The sequence below is a fragment of the Scyliorhinus canicula genome, chromosome 9 (assembly GCF_902713615.1).
Source record: "Scyliorhinus canicula chromosome 9, sScyCan1.1, whole genome shotgun sequence".
NCBI classification, from domain to species: Eukaryota; Metazoa; Chordata; class Chondrichthyes; order Carcharhiniformes; family Scyliorhinidae; genus Scyliorhinus; species Scyliorhinus canicula.
In genome coordinates this window covers 99,309,569-99,328,542 of record NC_052154.1, presented here as the reverse complement: position 1 = coordinate 99,328,542, position 18,974 = coordinate 99,309,569, and the positions used below count along the sequence as shown (strand labels likewise).

Below are 18,974 nucleotides of genomic sequence, written 5' to 3'. Positions count from 1 at the left end.
GGCCGATTACCTTGTTTCTTCATTGATGCTTTGAAAGTTTGGACAGCTCTTTCGGCCATTCCATTCTATGTGTGATGGTAGGGGGCTCTGCTTACTGGATCCCATTGAAACATATGGAAAAATGTCTTTACGCCAGAAATGATCACCAGATTCTAGGACTTCTGGTGATGGGGATGTGCTGAATGGACGCATGGCGGGTGGCTCTCCTCCTAGGAAATTGAATCATGGCAATTTTACCTCAAATTAATGCCAGATCTGCGGAAAAAGCACTCCTTCATCACCCTCTTCGATCCACTAAAGAAGATACAGGCCAACAATCGAAATGCCGGACTTCCGGTTGCGGCTATGCGGAGCTAAGCCGCACGTTCGGCAGCTCCCGCCAGGAACAGACTTTTGGGCTCTTTTAAGGGCCCCAGCGGTTCTTGCTCGACAGTTCCCGACGTGGGAAGGTGTCTGCAGCGGATCCCCAGTGGTCTATGGTCTTGACCAGGAGTAGGGCCAGCAAAATAGCGGTGGCAGCGCCCAAGAAAAAGCAGGGGAAGAGAATCAAGATGGCGGCCGGCGGAGGCCTCGAGGAATGGAGGCAGTGGGCGCAGGTGCAGCAGGAGACTCTCCAGCAATGTTTTCAGGAGCTAAAGGTGGAGCTGCTAGACTCGCTGAAGGATAATACGGACAAGCTGCTGGCGACGCAGACAGCCCAGGGGGTGGCGGTCTGGGAGCTCCGACAACAAGCCTCCGAAAGAGAGGATGAGGCAGCGGCCCTTGCGGTAAAGGTGGAGATGCACGAGGCGCTCCATAAGAAGTGGCAGGAGCGGTTCGAGGAGATGGAGAACCGGTCGAGGCGGAAAGATTTGCGGATCCTGGGCCTCACGGAGGGGCTGGAGGGGTCAGACCTGGGGGCCTATGTGGTCGTTTTGTTGAACTCGCTGATGGGAGCTGGGTCCTTCCAGGGGCCCCTGGAGCTGGCGGGGGCCCACAGAATACTGGCCAGGAGGCCCAAGCCGAATGAGCCACCACGGGCGGTGCTGGTGCGGTTCCACCGGTTCGCTGACTGAGAGTGCGTGCTTAGGTGGGCCAAGAAGGAGCGGAGCAGCAAGTGGGAGAACACGGTAGTGCGGATCTACCAGGACTGGAGTGCGGAGGTGGCTAAGCGGAGGGCCGGGTACAACCGGCGAAGGTGGTGCTCCACAGAAAGAGCGTGAAGTTTGGCATGTTACAGCCGGCGCGTCTGTGGGTCACATTCGAGGACCGGCACTTTTATTTTGAGTCCGCGGAGGAGGCGTGGGCCTTTGTGCAGGCCGAGAAGTTAGACTCTGACTGAGGGTCGGGGGTTTGTAAATAACTGTGTTAACTTTTGGTGGGAAGGTCTCTGTGTTATGCTGTTTTATGCTGTTTTAAGCTAGTTGTGTGTTGGTTCTTGGGCGGGTGGGGTGCTGTCTTTTTTATTGCGGGGGCGGGCAGAGGGAAAGCGCGGGCTTTTATTCTGTTTCCCGCGCTGAGGGTGGATGGGGGCGGGGTCGGAGCTGAGAAGCGCGGGCTTTTTTCCCGCGGGAGGGGGAGGAGGAGGGTCTGCTGTTGGGTCTGGGGGAGGAGAAGTAGTCCCACGTTGGGGGGGGGGGGGGGGGGGGGTCGGAGGTGTGGCGGGGGCTGCTGGGGTCAGCAGAAGTTAGCTGGCTCACGGGAGTGCTATGGAGGGAGTAACGCGATTGGGAGGGGTCCTAGCTTGGCGGGGTGGGGGTATCGGGTTGCTGCTGAAATGGCCAGGAAGGAGCTGGAGTATGCAGGGGGGGCCGGGGAGGGGGTTTGCCGCCGTGGGGAACGAGCCGAGCGGTGGGCGCTGGCCTGGGGCGGGCAGGGGATGGGTTATGGCTAGTCGGTAGGGGAGGTGGGCAGGGAGCCCTCTGATCCGGCTGATAACTTGGAATGTGAGGGGGCTGAATGGTCCAGTTAAACGGGCCCGGGTGTTTACGCACCTGAAGGGGCTGAAGGCGGACGTGGCTATTGTCCAGGAGACGCACTTGAAGGTAGCGGACCAGGTTAGACTGAGGAAGGGCTGGGTAGGCCAGGTGTTTCATTCGGGGCTGGATGCACAAAATCGGGGGGTGGCGATTCTGGTGGGAAAAAGGATGTCATTTCAGGCGTCAAAGGTGGTGGCTGACAGTGGAGGGAGGTATGTGATGGTGAATGGCAAGCTGCAAGGGGAGCGGGTGGTGCTGGTGAATGTCTATGCCCCAAATTGGGATAATGCGGGTTTTATGCGGCGCATGTTGGGCCGCATTCCAGATCTAGAGACGGGGGGCCTGATCCTGCGGGGGGACTTCAACACAGTGCTGGATCCCCCATTGGATCGATCCATGTCCAGGACGGGCAGGAGGCCCGCGGCGGCTAAGGTGTTGAGGGGGTTTATGGACCAGATGGGAGGAGTGGATCCTTGGAAGTTCGCGAGGCCGAGGGCCAGGGAGTATTCATTTTGTTCCCATGTGCATAGGGCCTATTCCCGGATCGATTTTTAAATCCTGAGCAAGGGGCTGATTTTGAGGGTGGAGGATGCCAAGTATTCGGCTATAGTCATTTCGGACCATGCCCCGCACTGGGTAGACCTTGAGCTGGGGGAGGAGAGGGACCAGCGCCCGCTCTGGCGCCTGGAGGTGGGACTCCTGGCGGATGAGAAGGTGGGCGGCCGGGTTCGGGGGTGTATCAAGAGGTACTTGACTAGGGAGGTTATGCTGCAATTGTATAAGGTGTTGGTGAGGCCACACCTGGAGTATTGTGTTCAGTTTTGGTCTCCTTACTTGAGAAAGGACGCACTGGCACTGGAGGGTGTGCAGAGGAGATTCACTAGGTTAATCTCAGAGCTGAAGGGGTTGGATTACGAGGAGAGGTTGAGTAGATTGGGACTGTACTCGTTGGAATTTAGAAGGATAAAGGGGGATCTTATAGAAACATTTAAATTATGAAGGGAATAGATAGGATAGATGCGGGCAGGTTGTTTCCACTGGCGGGTGACAGCAGAACTAGGGGGCATAGCCTGAAAATAAGGGGAAGTAGATTTAGGACTGAGTTTAGGAGGAACTTCTTCACCCAAAGGGTTGTGAATCTATGGAATTCCTTGCCCAGTGAAGCAGTTGAGGCTCCTTCATTAAATGTTTTTAAGGTAAAGATAGATAGTTTTTTAAAGAAAAAAGGGATTAAGGGTTATGGTGTTCGGGCCGAATCCTGCTCCTAGCCCAAACCATTCCAGTACCTCAAGGAGATACTTCCATTCGACTTGACAAAGGTCGTTTCTGCGTCCTCACCTTTGACGATCACCTTTGGGAGGCGTATGCATCATTATTACGTTCATCAGCCATCTAATGGTCACAATGAGTTGCCTACCCTTGACAAAGCCCATCTGGTCTTCAGCGACCACCTCCGGTACGGCCTTCTCCAGCCTTTTGTCCAGGAGGTCACTGGGTGGGTCCCGGCTGGGTCACTGTCTGTGCGGAGTCTGCACGTCCTCCCCGTGTGTGCGTGGGTTTCCTCCGGGTGCTCCGGTTTCCTCCCACAGTCCAAAGATGTGCAGGTTAGGTGGATTGGCCATGATAAATTGCCCTTAGTGTCCAAAATTGTCCTTAGTGTTCGGTGGGGTTACTGGGTTATGGGGACAGGGTGGAGGTGTTGACCTTGGGTAGGGTGCTCTTTCCAAGAGCCAATGCAGACTCGATGGGCCGAATGGCCTCCTTCTGCACTGTAAATTCTATGAATGAGCAATAATTGCTGACTTGGCCAGAAATGATCACACCCCAAAATAAATTTTAAATAAAGACAGAGGGAGAGAGATACTCAGAAAAATGGAGAGTATTATATCACACGCCTGATTTGTGCCTTATAGATGGTGGGCAGGTTTGGGGAATAAAGGGTAAGTTACGCACAACAGAAATCCCAGCCTTGGATCAGCTCTTATAGCCACAGTATTTTTATACTTGATAAAGTTCAGATTCTGATCAATGGTAATCCCTAAGATGTTGAGAGTGGAGAATACAGCAATGATAATGACATTGAATATAACAGGGCACTGATTGGATTTTCTAATTTTGGAGATAGTGATTTTTTGACACTTGTGTGGCGCAAATGTAACTTGTCACTTGTCAGCCCAAGCCTGGATATTGTCCAGGTCTTGCTGTATATGCGCACAGACTGGTTCAGTATCTAAGGAGTTGCTAATGCTTTGCGCAAGTCGAGGAGACACAGCCGGAGTAAGCACATCCAGAGTGGGAAGTTGGAGCTTGGTAATTTGGTGAAGTGAGGTAATTCGGTGCAGAGTGGGAGAAGGTGCTTTTTCTCTACCGTTCTGTTCTCTCTCTTTCTTCTGGCCTGTAACTTTTAATCTGCAGGGAGAGAACCAGAGAGCATCTGAGACCCTGGGTGAGTTCTCCCAGTGAGCCAGAGAAGACACAGCCAGAGTGAGGCACAACCAAGAGTGAGATTGGGAATTTGAAGCGAGGTGGGAATTCGAAGCTGGGAGGGGAGGAGGTGCTTTTTAACCCTGGTAAGTGACTGGTAAGTAGTTTTTCTTTTTATTGTCTAATTTATTTATTTTTCATTTCGTTTTTTGAAATTGTAGTTGTATAAGTTTACCTAAGGTTTAAGACATGGTAGGAGATCCCAGACCCGTATCATGCTCCTCGTGTGAGATGTGGGAGCTCAGGGACACGTCCACTATCCCTGGCTCCTTCACGTGCAAGAAGTGTGTTCAGTTGCAGCTCCTGTTAGACCGCTTGACGGCTCTGGAGCTGCGGATGGACTCACTTTGGAGCATCCGCGATGCTGAGGACGTCGTGGATAGCACGTTTAGTGAGTTGGTCACACTGCAGGTGAAAGTTACTGCGGGAGATAGAAAATGGGTGACCAAAAGACAGAGCAAGAGTAGGAAGGCAGTGCAGGTGTCCCCTGCGGTCATCTCCCTGCAAAACAGATATACCGCTTTGGATACTGTTGGGGGAGATGGCTCACCAGGGGAAGGCAGCAGCAGCAAGGTTCATGGCACCGTGGCTGGCTCTGCTGCGCAACAGGGCAGGAAGAAGAATGGCAGGGCTATAGTGATAGGGGACTTAATCATAAGGGGAATAGACAGTCGGTTCTGTGGACGCAATCGATACTCCAGGACGCTATGTTGCCTCCCTGGTGCAAGGGTCAAGGGTCAAGGGTCTCGGAGCGGCTGCAGGGCATTCTGGAGGGGGGAGGGTGAACAGCCAGCTGTCGTGGTGCACATAGGCACCAACGATATAGGTAAAAAAAATGGGACGAGGCCTTACAAGCTGAATTCAGGGAGTTAAGAGTTAAACTAAAAAGTAGGACCTCAAAGATAGTAATCTCAGGATTGCTACCAGTGCCACGAGCTAGTCAGAGTAGGAATGTCAGGATAGATAGGATGAATGTGTGGGTCGAGAGATGGTGCAAGAGGGAGGGATTCAAATTCCTGGGGCATTGGAACTGGTTCTGAGGGAAGTGGGACCAGTACAAACCAGACGGTCTGCACCTGGGCAGGACTGGAACCGATGTCCTAGGGGGGGTGTTTGCTAGAGCTGTTGGGGAGAGTTTAAACTAATGTGGCAGGGGGCTGGGAATCAATGCAGGAAGTTGGAAGGTAGTAAAACAGGGACAGAAGCAAAAGGAAGTAAGGGGGAAAGTGTAAGGCAGAGAAGCCATAGTCAAAAATCAAAAAGGGCGGCAGTACAAGGTACAGTGACTGAGGGGAGCTCAGTGAATAGGCCCAATAATACTAAAAGGAATAAAACGAGAAGTAAAAACATAAATGGCAAGCAACGCGGCAGGTTGTTACATGAAGATATGGGTTCAACAAGGAAAATTAGGAGAAACGTTAAGAGGAAATATAACTTAGGAGAGGTTACTGATCGAGGTGTTAAGATTCAAAACGGAGGTAAAAAAGCCAACATAAGTGTACTTTACCTGAATGCTCGTAGTATTCGGAATAAGGTAAATGAGTTGATGGCGCAAATCATCATGAATGACTATGATTTAGTGGCCATGACTGAAACATGGTTAAAGGATGGTCACGACTGGGAGTTAAATATCCAAGGGTATCAAACTATTCGGAAGGACAGAGTGGATGGTAAGGGAGGTGGTGTAGCTCTGTTATTTAAGGATGACATCCGGGCAATAGTAAGGGATGTCATCGGTGCTATGGAGGAAAAGGTTGAATCCATTTGGGTGGAAATCAGGAATAGTAAGGCGAAAAAGTCACTGATAGGAGTAGTCTATAGGCCACCAAATAGTAACATTATGGTGGGGCAGGCAATAAACAAAGAAATAACGGATGCATATAGAAATGGTACAGCAGTTATCATGGGGGATTTTAATCTACATGCCGATTGGTTTAACCAGGTCGGTCAAGGCAGCCTTGAGGAAGGCAGTTTATAGAATGTATCCGCGATACTTTCCTAGAACAGTATGTAATGCAACCTACGAGGAAACAAGTGGTCCTAGATCTTGTCCTGTGTAATGAGACAGGATTGATTCATGATCTCATAGTTAGGGATCCTCTCGGAAGGAGCGATCACAATATGGTGGAATTTAAAATACAGATGGAGGGTGAGAAGGTAAAATCAAATACTCGCGTTTTGTGTTTAAACAAAGGAGGTAACAATGGGATGAGAGAAGAACTAGCTAAGGTAGACTGGGAGCAAAGACTTTATAATGGAACAGTTGAGGAACAGTGGAGAACCTTCCAAGCGATTTTTCACAGCGCTCAGCAAAGGTTTATACCAGCAAAAAGGAAGGAAGGTAGAAAGAGGGAAAATCGACCGTGGATATCTCAGGAAATAAGGGAGAGTATCAAATTGAAGGAAAAAGCATACAAAGTGGCAAAGATTAGTGGGAGACTAGAGGACTGGGAAATCTTTAGGGGGCAACAGAAAGCTACTAAAAAAGCTATAAAGAAGAGTAAGATAGATTATGAGATTAAACTTGCTCAGAATATAAAAACAAATAGTAAAAGTTTTTACAAATATGTAAAACAAAAAAGAGTGGCTAAGGTAAATATTGGCCCTTTAGAGGATGAGAAGGGAGTTTTAATAATGGGAGATGAGGAAATGGCTGAGGAACTGAACAGGTTTTTTGGGTCGGTCTTCACAGTGGAAGACACAAATAACATGCCAGTGACTGATAGAAATTAGGCTATGACAGGTGAGGACCTTGAGATGATTGTTATCACTAAGGAGGTAGTGATGGGCAAGCTAATGGGGCTATAGGTAGACAAGTATAGGGGCAGCACGGTAGCATTGTGGATAGCACAATCGCTTCACAGCTCCAGGGTCCCAGGTTTGATTCCAGCTTGGGTCACTGTCTGTGAGGAGTCTGCACATCCTCCCCGTGTGTGCGTGGGTTTCCTCTGGGTGCTCCGGTTTCCTCCCACAGTCCAAAGATGTGCGGGTTAGGTGGATTGGCAATGATAAATTGTCTTTAGTGTCCAAAATTGCCCTTAGTGTTGGGTGGGGTTACTGAGTTATGAGGATAGGGTGGAGGTGTTGACCTTGGGTAGGGTGCTCTTTCCAAGAGCCGGTGCAGGCTCGATGGGCCGAATGGCCTCCTTCTGCATTGTAAATTCTATGTCTATGTCTAAGTCTCCTGGCCCTGATGGAATGCATCCCAGAGTGCGAAAAGAGATGGCTAGGGAAATTGCAAATGCACTAGTGATAATTGACCAAAATTCACTCGACTCTGGGGTGGTCCCGGCGGATTGGAAATTAGCAAACGTGACACCACTGTTTAAAAAAGGAGGTAGGCAGAAAGCAGGAAATTATAGGCTAGTTAGCTTAACTTCGGTAATAGGGAAGATGCTGGAATCTATCATCAAGGAAGAAATAGCGAGGCATCTGGATAGAAATTGTCCCATTGGGCAGACGCAGCATGGGTTCATAAAGGGCAGGTCGTGCCTAACTAATTTAGTGGAATTTTTTGAGGACATTACCAGTTCAGTAGATAACGGGGAGCGAATGGATGTGTTATATCTGGATTTCCAGAAAGTTTTTGACAGGGTGCCACACAAAAGGTTGCTGCATAAGATAAAGATGCATGGCATTAAGGGTAAAGTAGTAGCATGTATAGAGGAATGGTTAATTAATAGAAAGCAAAGAGTGGGGATTAATGGGTGTTTCTCTGGTTGGCAATCAGTAGCTAATGGTGTCCCTCAGGGATCAGTGTTGGGCCCACAATTTTTCACAATTTATATAGATGATTTGGAGTTGGGGACCAAGGGCAATGTGTCCAAGTTTGCAGATGACACTAAGATGAGTGGTAAAGCGAAAAGTGCAGAGGATACTGGAAGTCTGCAGAGTGATTTGGATAGGTTAAGTGAATGGGCTGGGGTCTGGCAGATGGAATACAATGTTGACAAATGTGAGGTTATCCATTTTGGTAGGAATAACAGCAAACAGAATTATTATTTAAATGATAAAATATTAAAACATGCTGCTGTGCAGAGAGATCTGGGTGTGCTCATGCATGAGTCTCAAAAAGTTGGTTTACAAGTAGAGGCTCCTTCATTAAATGTTTTTCAGATAAAGATAGATAGTTTTTGGAAGAATAAAGGGATTAAGGGTTATGGTGTTCGGGCCAAAAAATGGAGCTGAGTCCACAAAAGATCAGCCATGATCTCATTGAATGGCGGAGCAGGCTTGAGGGGTCAGATGGCCTACTCCTGCCCCTAGTTCTTATGTTCTTATGTTCTTAATGGCACTGAACATTGTGAAAACATCAGTGAATATCCCACTTCTGTCCTTATGTTGGAACAGAGCTCATTGATGAAGCAGCTGAAGATAGTTGGGCCTAAGAAACTAACTTGAGGGACTCCTGCAGTGATGTCCTAGGACTGGGATGAATGACCTCCAGCAACCAGAAACATCTTCCTTGTGATATGTATGACTTGAACCTGTTAGGATATTGTTCTAAACGCTTTGTCTGCTCTGTGTTTCTTTTTTTTAAATTCCTGTCCTTACTGTCTTTAATCCACCATCTTCTTGCTAGCTGCTGTGATACTGAGATTTCCGTTTTAACTACAGATATTGGGTACACTAATGGGCCAGGCCAAGATTTCCCCTTTAGGTTCTGTGGCAGAGCCCATAATGTCAGTTTGATAGACTTGGTAATCAGTCAATCGGCGAATGTAGGTTTCTCAGCCATCCTCTATTGTTGCTTGGGATTAGTGGAGCTTTTCAGATCTGGAGCAAGTATTATTTTGGCAGTTCTGAAACGTATTTAGCCAGGTCGTAGCTGGAAGACACACTCTCTCACTGCTCTTTCTGCCAAGCGATACCTAAAACCTCCAAGCCAGTTCTACGAAGGCTCCCCTCGTGAAAAGTCACAGGCAGCACTCAAGTTTGTGGAGGGCTTCTGGAGTAAGAAAACAAGCAGTCACTCAGCAGGTCTGTACCCTTTAATCCTCTGTCTTGAAGGTTGGGAAGAGCTCAAACTGAGAGCCTTCTTTAAAATACAGCTGGAATTTGGGCACAGAAATCAAGCAAAGAAAAGGCTTGCAAACTCTCAGATTTAAAGCCCAGTAATATCTGAAAGAGGCAGAAGCTCCATCGGGTGGCAGAAGGGCGGAAACAGATAGACCTGAATCCCGTGTGAAGCTCCACCTGGTGGTAGAAGGGGGAATTGCACCAACCTGGAACTCTTATGTAAAACATCATCTGGTGGTTGAAGGTCAGAACTTGCACCAACCTGAAACTCTTGAGTAAATCTATTTCCCAGAGACCATAGTCACAGCAACAAAGAGTCATCTCAAACCTTGCCCTTTAATCCCCATTTTTTGATCCTCTCCTATCCTTACTATGTGTCTGTCTGGTGTCTGTGTCTGGGTGGAGTGTGGGACAGGATTTTGGTATTAGGTAGACTGGTAGACCATTTCCCTGTTATTTCTTTACATATTAATTGTTTCCTCTTATTATTAATAAACAGTTTGTTCTGATGTATGTAACTCATTGGGCAGTTGAGAGTTAAAGATCTCAGGAAAACACAAATTATTGGTTAATTCACTTATGTTGGGACTCCAGGGTCTGTGGGGCAGAAACTGACCGCGCACTCACCCAGGGTTTTGCAACAAACCGGTGGAGAGTTTCCCCCCAATTCCTTTTGATTTTGTCTGGGCTTCTTGATGCCACAGTTGGCCAAATGCTGCATGATGTCACTTGCATTATCTTCTCATTTCTTGAGTTCAACCTTTCTGTCCATGTTTGAACCAAGACTGCAATGAGATCAGGAGCTGAGTGACACTGCTGGAACCCAAACTGAGCAACAGTGAGCTGATAAGTGCCACCTGACACAGTCGATAATACCGTCCATATTTTGGCGATGACCAGAAGTTTACTCACTCCCCAGGCGATTACTCTCACTCCCAGCCCTGGTTATAGAAGAACAAAAGAACATATGAAGCAGAGAAGGAGCAGGTAATTTGGCTCCTTAAGGCTGTTCCATCGTTCAAAAAGAATATAGCTGGTCTGGATCATAAACTCCACTTTCCTGCCTGTCCCCATAACATTTGACTCTCTTGTTCAAAAATCAGTCTAACTCAGCCTCAAATAGATTTAATGTCCCAGCTAATACTGCTCTTTGGGGAAGAAAATTCCAAAGACTATAAATGCTCTGAGAGAAGAAATTCTTCTTCATCCCTGACTTAAATGGGAAACCCCCTATTCCTAAATAATAGTAATAATCACTTATTGTCACAAGTAGTTTTCCATGAAGTTACTGTGAAAAGCCCCTAGTCGCCACATTCCGACACCTGTTCAGGGAGGCTGGTACGGGAATTGAACCCGCGCTGTTGGTCATGCTCTGCATTACAAGCCAGCTGCTTAGCACACTGAGCTAAACCAGTCCCTATGATGTCCTTTGTTCTCAATTCCCCCATGATGGAAAACATTCTCACAGCATCCACCATGTCACGCCCTCTAAGGATCTTATATATGTTGTAAGGAACTTGCTCAATTCTGGTCTGTTTTGTGTTTCTAGTTTAATATTTGGCAGTCCTGCTGGCTGGTTTTAAAATCACAGACTTTTGGTTTTGAAGTGCCCCCCGCTTTACTGATCTGATAAAACCCTTACAATCAGTGTGCCCTGTGACATAGCTTGTGATCAAGGCAGAATACAGGGAGCTAGGAAGGAAGTTAAGAAATCGGACCTCAAAGGAGTGATCTCAGGATTACTACCGGTGCCATGTGCTAGTCAGAGTAGAAATGACAGGATATATAGGATGAATACGTGGCTGGAGAGATGGTGTCAGGGCGAGAGTTTCAGATTCCTGGGGCATTGGGACCGGTTCTGGGGAAGGTGGGACCTGTACAAACTGGACGGGTTACACCTGGGCAGGACTAGAACTGATGTCCGAGGGAGGCTATTTGCTACAGCGGTTGGGGAGAATTTAAACTAAAATGCCAGGAGGATGGGAACCTACGCAAGGAGTCAGAGAAAGAGGGAGCAAGGAGAAAAACAAAAGGTAGAAAAGTGATAAGAAAAGTGGTAGGTGGAGAAACCAAGGGCAAAATTCAAACAAGGCAGTAGAGAAAAATATTGGGAGCAAGACAAGCATTGTGAAAAAAACAAACTAAAAGGCTCTGTGCCTTAAAGCACGGATCATTTGCTATAGAGTGGATAAACTAATCGCGCAGATAGATATAAATTTAGAATTTAGAATTTAGAACAGTACAGCACAGAACAGGCCCTTCGGCCCTCGATGTTGTGCCGAGCAATGATCACCCTACTTAAACCCACGTAACCTGTATACCCGTAACCCAACAATCCCCCCATTAACCTTACACTACGGGCAATTTAGCATGGCCAATCCACCTAACCCGCACATCTTTGGACTGTGGGAGGAAACCGGAGCACCCGGAGGAAACCCACGCACACACAGGGAGGACGCGCAGACTCCAATGGATATGATGTAATTGGATTTACAGAGACATGGCTGCAGGGTGAACAGGGATGGGAACTGAATGTCCCAGGGTTCTCAGTATTTAGGAAGGACAGGCATAAAAGAAAAGGTGGTGGCGTGGCACTGCTGGTTAAAGAGGAAATTAACACAATAGTGAGAAAGGATATTAGCTCTGACAATGTGGAATCTGCATGGGTAGAGTTGAAAAATACCAAGGGACAAAAATCATTAGTGGGTGTCATATATAGACTCCCAAACTGCACTGGTGAAGTTGGGAATGGCATTAAACAAGAACTTAGAGGTGCATGTAATAAGGGAATATTGGTGATCATGGGTGATTTTAATGTTCACATATCACATATGTTTAACAAAAGACCCTGCTCTCATGCCCACATGTCTGTTCTTGGCCTGCTGCAATGTTCCAGTGAAGCGCAACGCAAACTGGAGGAACAACATCTCATCTTCCGGTTAGGCACGCTACAGCCTTCCGGCCTGAACATCGAATTCAACAACTTCAGGTGATCAGCCCCACCTCGACCCATTTGTTTTCATTTCATTTTAACTGTCTTTTACCATTTCTTTCTTTCTTAATATACATTTAATTCCCCTCCCCCCCCCTCCAATCTTATCCATCTTTCCTGCACCTTTCTCCTCTTTGCTTCCCCCTTCCCCTCCCCCCACACCTACAGTTCATCCTCTGATGTTAGTTTTCCGGCTGTTTGACCTTTCACATATTTTGTCCTCTCTGGGGACTGCCATTAGCACTCTTTCCCCTTGGTATCTGTGGCCATTAGCACCCGGTTTCTCTGGGTTTCTGTGGCTATGGCTCATCTTTCATTCTCACTCCACAGTGTAAATATTTCCCACTTTCTCTGTCTGTTAGCTTTGACAAAGAGTCATCGGACTCGAAACGTTAGCTCTTTTCTCTCCCTACAGATGCTGCCAGACTTGCTGAGATTTTCCAGCATTTCCCTTTCGTTAATGTTCACATAGATTGGGCAAATCAAATTACCCACAATGCCATAGAGGAGGAATTGCTGGAGTGTACACGGGATGGTTTTCTAGACCAATATGTGGAGGAACCAACTAGAGAGCAGGCCATCTTAGACTGGGTACTGTGTAATGAGAAGGGAATCATTGCCAATCTGGCTATACGAGACCCCTTGTGGATGAGCGACCATAACACAATAGAATTTTTTATCAAGGTGGAGAGTGAAGTAGTTGATTCGGAGACCAGGGTGCTGAATCTTAATAAAGGGAACTATGAGGATATGAGGTGTGAGTTGGCCTTGATAGATTGGGGAGAGTTACTTAAAGAGATGACACTGGATAGACAATGGCAAACATTCAAGGAATGTATGGAGGAACTACAGCAACTGTTCATTCCTGTATGGTACAAAAGCAAAGGGGATAAGAGGGCCAATCCATGGCTTACAAAGGAAATTAGAAATAGTATCTGATCCAAGGAAGAAGCATACAGATTGGCCAAGAAAAATAATAAGTCTGAGGATTGGGAGCAGTTTAGAATTCAGCAAAGAAGGACGAAGGGATTGATTAAGAAGGAGAAAGTACAGTACGAAAGGAAGCTTGCAGGGAACATAAAGACTGACACTAAGAGTTTCTACGGATATGTGAAGAGAAAGAGACTGGTAAAGAGAAATGTAGGCCCCCTACAGACAGAACAGGGGAATGTATAATAAGGGACAAAGAAATGGTTGAGCAATTAAATACATACTTTGGTTCTGTCTGCACAAATGAAGACACAAATCAGATCCCAGAAATTTAGGAGAATGAAAGGTTTAGTGAAAGGGAAGAACTGAGGGAGATCAACATTAGTAGAGAAATGGTGCTGGAAAACTGATGGGATTGAAGATGGATAAATCCCCAGGGCCTGATAATCTGCATCCCAGAGTGCTTAAGGAGGTGGCTGTGGAAATAGTGGATGCATTGGTGGTCATCTTCCAGGATTCTATAGACTCTGGAACTGTCCCTGCAGATTGGAGGGTAGCTCACATCACTTCAATATTCAAAAAGGGTGGTAGAGAGAAAGCAGGGAATTACAGACCAGTAAGCTTAACATTGGTAGTGGGGAAAATGCTTGAATCCATTATCAAGGACTTTATAGCAGAACATTTAGAAAGCAGTGGCAGGATCAGTCAGAGTCAGTATGGATTTATGAAGGGAAAATCATGCTTGACAAATCTGTTGGAATTCTTTGAAGAGGTAACCAGTACAGTCGACAAGGGGGAGCCAGTCGATGTGGTATATTTGGACTTTCAGAAGGTGTTTGACAAAGTCCCCATAAGAGACTATTGTGCAAAAATAAAGCGAATGTGATTGGGGGAAATGTATTGAGGTGGATAGAAAATTGGTTGGCAGAGAGGAAACAAAGAGTAGGGATTAATGGGTCCGTTTCAAATTGGCAGGCAGTAACCAGTGGGGTACCACAGGGATCAGTGCTGGGACCCCAGCTATTCACAATATATATCAATGATTTGGATGAGGGAACAAAATGTAACATCCCAAAGTTTGCAGATGATACCAAATTAGGTGGGAGGGTGAATTGTGACGAGGGTGCAGGGATCCTACAGCATGATCTGGACAGGTTGGGCGAGTGGGCAAACCAATGGCAGATGCAGTATAATTTGGATAAGTGTGAGGTTATTCATTTTGGAAGCAAAAACAGGAAGGCAGATTACTACCTGAATGGTTGTAAATTGGGAGAGGGGAGTGTGCAGCGGGACCTGGGTGTCCTTGTGCACCATTCGCTGAAGGTAAGCATGCAGGTGCAGCAGGTGGTAAAGAAGGCTAATGGTATGTTGGCCTTCATTGAAAGAAGTTTTGAGTCTCGAAGCAGGGATGTGTTGCTGCAATTGTACAGTGCCTTGGTGAAGCCACATTTGGAATATTGTGTGCAGTTTTGGTTATCCTTCTCTGAGAAAGAATGTTCTTACTCTCGAGGGAGTGCAGTGAAGGTTGACCAGACTGATTCCAGGGATAGCAGGACTGTCATATGAGGAGAGATTGACGAGGTTGGGATTGTTCTCGCTGGAGTTCAGAAAAATGAGGGGGATCTCATAGAGACTTATAAAATTCTAACAGGACTAGACAGAGTAGATGCAGGGAAGATGTTACCAATAATAGGTGTGTCCAGAACCAGGGGTCACAGCCTGAGGATTCAGGGTAAGCCATTTCGGACAGAGATAAGGAGACACTTCTTCACACAAAGAGTGGTGAACCTGTGGAATTCATACCACAGGAAGTAGTTGATGTTAAAACTTTGAATATGTTCAAGAGGCGGCTGGATATAGCACTTGGGGAGAATGGGATCAAAGGCTATGGGGAGAAAGCAGGATTAGGCCATTGAGTTGGATGATCAGCTATGATCATGATGAATGGCAGAGCAGGCTTGAAGGGCCAAAGGGCCTCCTCCTGCTCCTCTCTTCTCTGTATCTTAGTATGTCATGTTGATGGACTTGGCAAGCAGCCAATCAGCTTGTTTGAAATTCAGGCCTTGGACAAATTCTTGTTTGGGATTGGTGGAGCTTTTCAGAAACTTCTGGGACAGGAGACGTCAAACCCATTTTGTCAGTTCAGTGAAAGATCCAAGCCTGAAGCAGCTTTAAGGCATTCTCTCTCAGATTTCTCTCTCTCAGGCAATTTAAGAGGCTCCCAGCCAGACCTGTGGAAGGCACTCCTATTGAAAAGACTGAGGACAGTAGCCAGACCTGTGAAGGGAACAGCTGGTTTGAAAGGCTGTGAGTAGGTTCTCCCATCAGGTCTGTAATAGTTTAATCCTCTTTCTGAATGGCTAGGAAGAGCCCAGTCTGAGATTTCTCTTCATGATACAGCCAGAATCTCTGCATAGAGATCAGACACGCAGTTGAAAGACAGAGAGGATGTAAAATCTGCTGTAAACTTTCAGGTAGAAAACTCCAATAATATCTCCGGTGGTCGGATTATAGAATTGCACAGACCTGAACCTCCTGTATGAAGGTGATTCCGCAGAGGAAGACCTACAGTTTGGAAGTTTGAATGGATGGTGGTCCTTATAAGATCCGAACTTACCTATGGTTTGCAAAACCTCGCATTCTGAAGAGATCACTGCCTATAAGGACCTCAACCTCAGCAGCAAAGATCCTCAAATCTTTCATACCTCTTAATCCCTGTTATTTTTTAACATTTCCTATCCCCTTCACCGTATGTCTGTCTTGTGTGTGTCTGGATGGAGGGTGGGATGGGATTTTGGGAATAGGTAGACTAGTGAACCATTGTTTCATTATTTTCATTATATGTTCATTTTTTACTCTTGTCATAAATAAACATTTTATGAATGTTTTACTTAGAAATCTAGTGCCTGTAACTCATTGAGGGTTAAAGCTATCAGGAAAATACACAAATCATTGGTTAGTTCACGTATGTTGGGACTCTGGGGTCTGTGGGGCTGGAACTGACTGCGCACTTGTCCAGAGTGTCGTAACAGTGTCAATAAGATTGCCTCTTGTTCTGCAATAATCCAGTGAGTACAACGCAGCATGTTCAACATTTCCTCAAAAGACAACTCCTCAGCCCAAGAATCAGCCTCATCAACTTTCTCTGACAATGCAAATATATCCCTCCTTAATCATAGAATTTACAGTGCAAAAGGAGGCCATTCGGCCCATCAAGTCTGCACCGGCCCTTACAAAGAGCAGCCTACTTAAGCCATGCCTCCACCCTATCCCATATCCCAGTAACCCCACCTAACCATTTTGGGCACAAAGGGCAATTTAGCATGGCCAGTCCACCTAACAAGCACATCTTTGGAAACCGGAGCACCCATGCAGACACGGGGAGAAAGTGCAAATTCCACACAGTCACCCGAAACCGAAATTGAACCCGGGTCCCTCGAGCTGTGAGGCAGCAGTGCTAACCACTGTGCCACCATGCCAGAGTCTAATCCAGTACACAGTACTCTAGGTTCGGTCACACCAATGCCTTGTAGAGCTGTAGCAAGAATTGCCTGTTATTATACTATTTTGGGGTTAAACAAATAAACCAAATGAACAAACTGAGGGAAAAATTAAATGAACAGTCCCTTAAAGGGATATTGAATCAAGCAAAAAAACAAATGGCAAAGGAAAATTAAAACATGAAATTGAAATGGGATCAAAGAGGTCTCTGAAACTCCCAACTCCCCGTGGTGCCCATGAGGCACGGAAAGCCTTGATGATGCCGGCAGACATCACGTGATACCTCTCCACTGACAGCCGGGCGTGAATATAACTGCAACAGAGGGCAAGACAGACAGGCCGGTGACCCCTCGTCTGTTTTTACACTCCACCCCCCTTGCAGTAAAGGTCACCTTTCCATTTGCCTTCCAAGCTACTTGCTGTACCTCTTTGCTATTTGTTGTGATTCATGTACAAAAAAACCCAGATCTGTTGTGGGGAATTACAGATAATGTCACAACTTACCGAGTAGCAGTTGATATAATGGTTGTATTCCCCAGTTTTTCAGCCAGTTGTGCGAACTGGATGATATACTCATCACTGCCGAGCTGCCAGGAATGCTGCTGCAATTGGTCAATATAGGGGCTTCCCTCTCCTCCTTCCAGTGTGAGATATTTGACCTCTGTCCTTCTCTGAAGCCTGAGGGCTTGAGCAAGAAACCAGTCACATGATTCCTCATTGCTGATGTTCAGTTTCACAGCAAACTTTCCCCTCCACTTCATCAAGGCAGGGGCCTGCAGATAAATAAAGGGAGAAGTTGAGTTTAGTGCATTTTACACAGGGAAAGGCAACAGCGCAGAAGGTAACCCAGCAGTCTCGGGAATGAACGACCCAGTAATGTTTAACAGAGAAGGGAGACAGTCTGACTGCCAATTCAATGAAAGAGGAAAACTCTGCAGTCAACATTCTGGGCTTCATTAAAAATATATACATAATTATTCCACCTTTGCTAAACCTTCACAAGCGCAGCCCACCAGAGGGCAATCTATCCTGGGCCAGACATTCATTCACTTCTCACACATAGGAACTGCTAAAGATCAAACATTCCCGGGCAGGTACAGTGCAGGGTTATATACAGAGTAAAGCCTCTCTCTACCCTGTCCCATCAAACCCTCCCAAGACAGGAACAACACAGGGATAGATGCAGAGGAAAGCTCCCTCTACACTTTGCCCATCAAACACTCCCAGGACAGGTACAGCACGGGGTTAGGTACAGAGTAAAGCTCCCTCAACACTATCCCATTAAACCCTTCCAGGACAGGTACAGCACTGGGATAGATACAAAGTTAAGCTTCCACTACACTGTCCCCATTAAACACTTATAGGTCAGCTACAGCACAGGGTTAAATACAGAGCAAAGCTCCCTCTACACTACCCCATAAAGCACTTCCAGGACAGGCGCAGCACGGGGTTAGATACAGAGAAAAGGTCCATCTATATCGTCCCCATCAAACACTCCCAGGGCATGTACAACACGGGGTTAGATACAGAGTAAAGCTCCCTCTACACTGTCCCATCAAACCCTCCCAAGACAGGAACAACACAGGGATAGATGCAGAGGAAAGCTCCCTCTACACCTTGCCCATCAAACACTCCCAGGACAGGTACAGCACGGGGTTAGGTACAGAGTAAAGCTCCCTCAACACTATCCCATTAAACCCTTCCAGGACAGGTACAGCACTGGGATAGATACAAAGTTAAGCTTCCACTACACTGTCCCCATTAAACACTTATAGGTCAGCTACAGCACAGGGTTAAATACAGAGCAAAGCTCCCTCTACACTACCCCATAAAGCACTTCCAGGACAGGCGCAGCACGGGGTTAGATACAGAGAAAAGGTCCATCTATATTGTCCCCATCAAACACTCCCAGGGCATGTACAACACGGGGTTAGATACAGAGTAAAGCTCCCTCTATACCAGGGGTGGGCAAACTACGGCCCACGGGCCGCATGCGGCCCGCCAAAGGTCTTTATGCGGCCCACCAAGTCATAGGAAAAAAATAATTTTTTTTTTAAGGTTAATGGGGGGGGGGTGGAGGGGGGGGGGGC

General features: G+C 46.9%; 1 protein-coding gene across 2 annotated transcripts in view; it reads right to left on the bottom strand.

Annotated features, from left to right (window-relative positions):
• Nucleotides 1-18,974, bottom strand: part of si:ch211-236l14.4 (SITS-binding protein) — a 274,084-nt gene that overhangs the window by 65,841 nt on the left and 189,269 nt on the right. For both annotated transcript variants that reach the window (XM_038807329.1, XM_038807330.1), the window contains one exon: nucleotides 17,389-17,657. In XM_038807329.1, coding sequence (XP_038663257.1) covers nucleotides 17,389-17,657 — 269 coding nt within the window. The remainder of the gene's footprint in view (nucleotides 1-17,388; nucleotides 17,658-18,974) is intronic.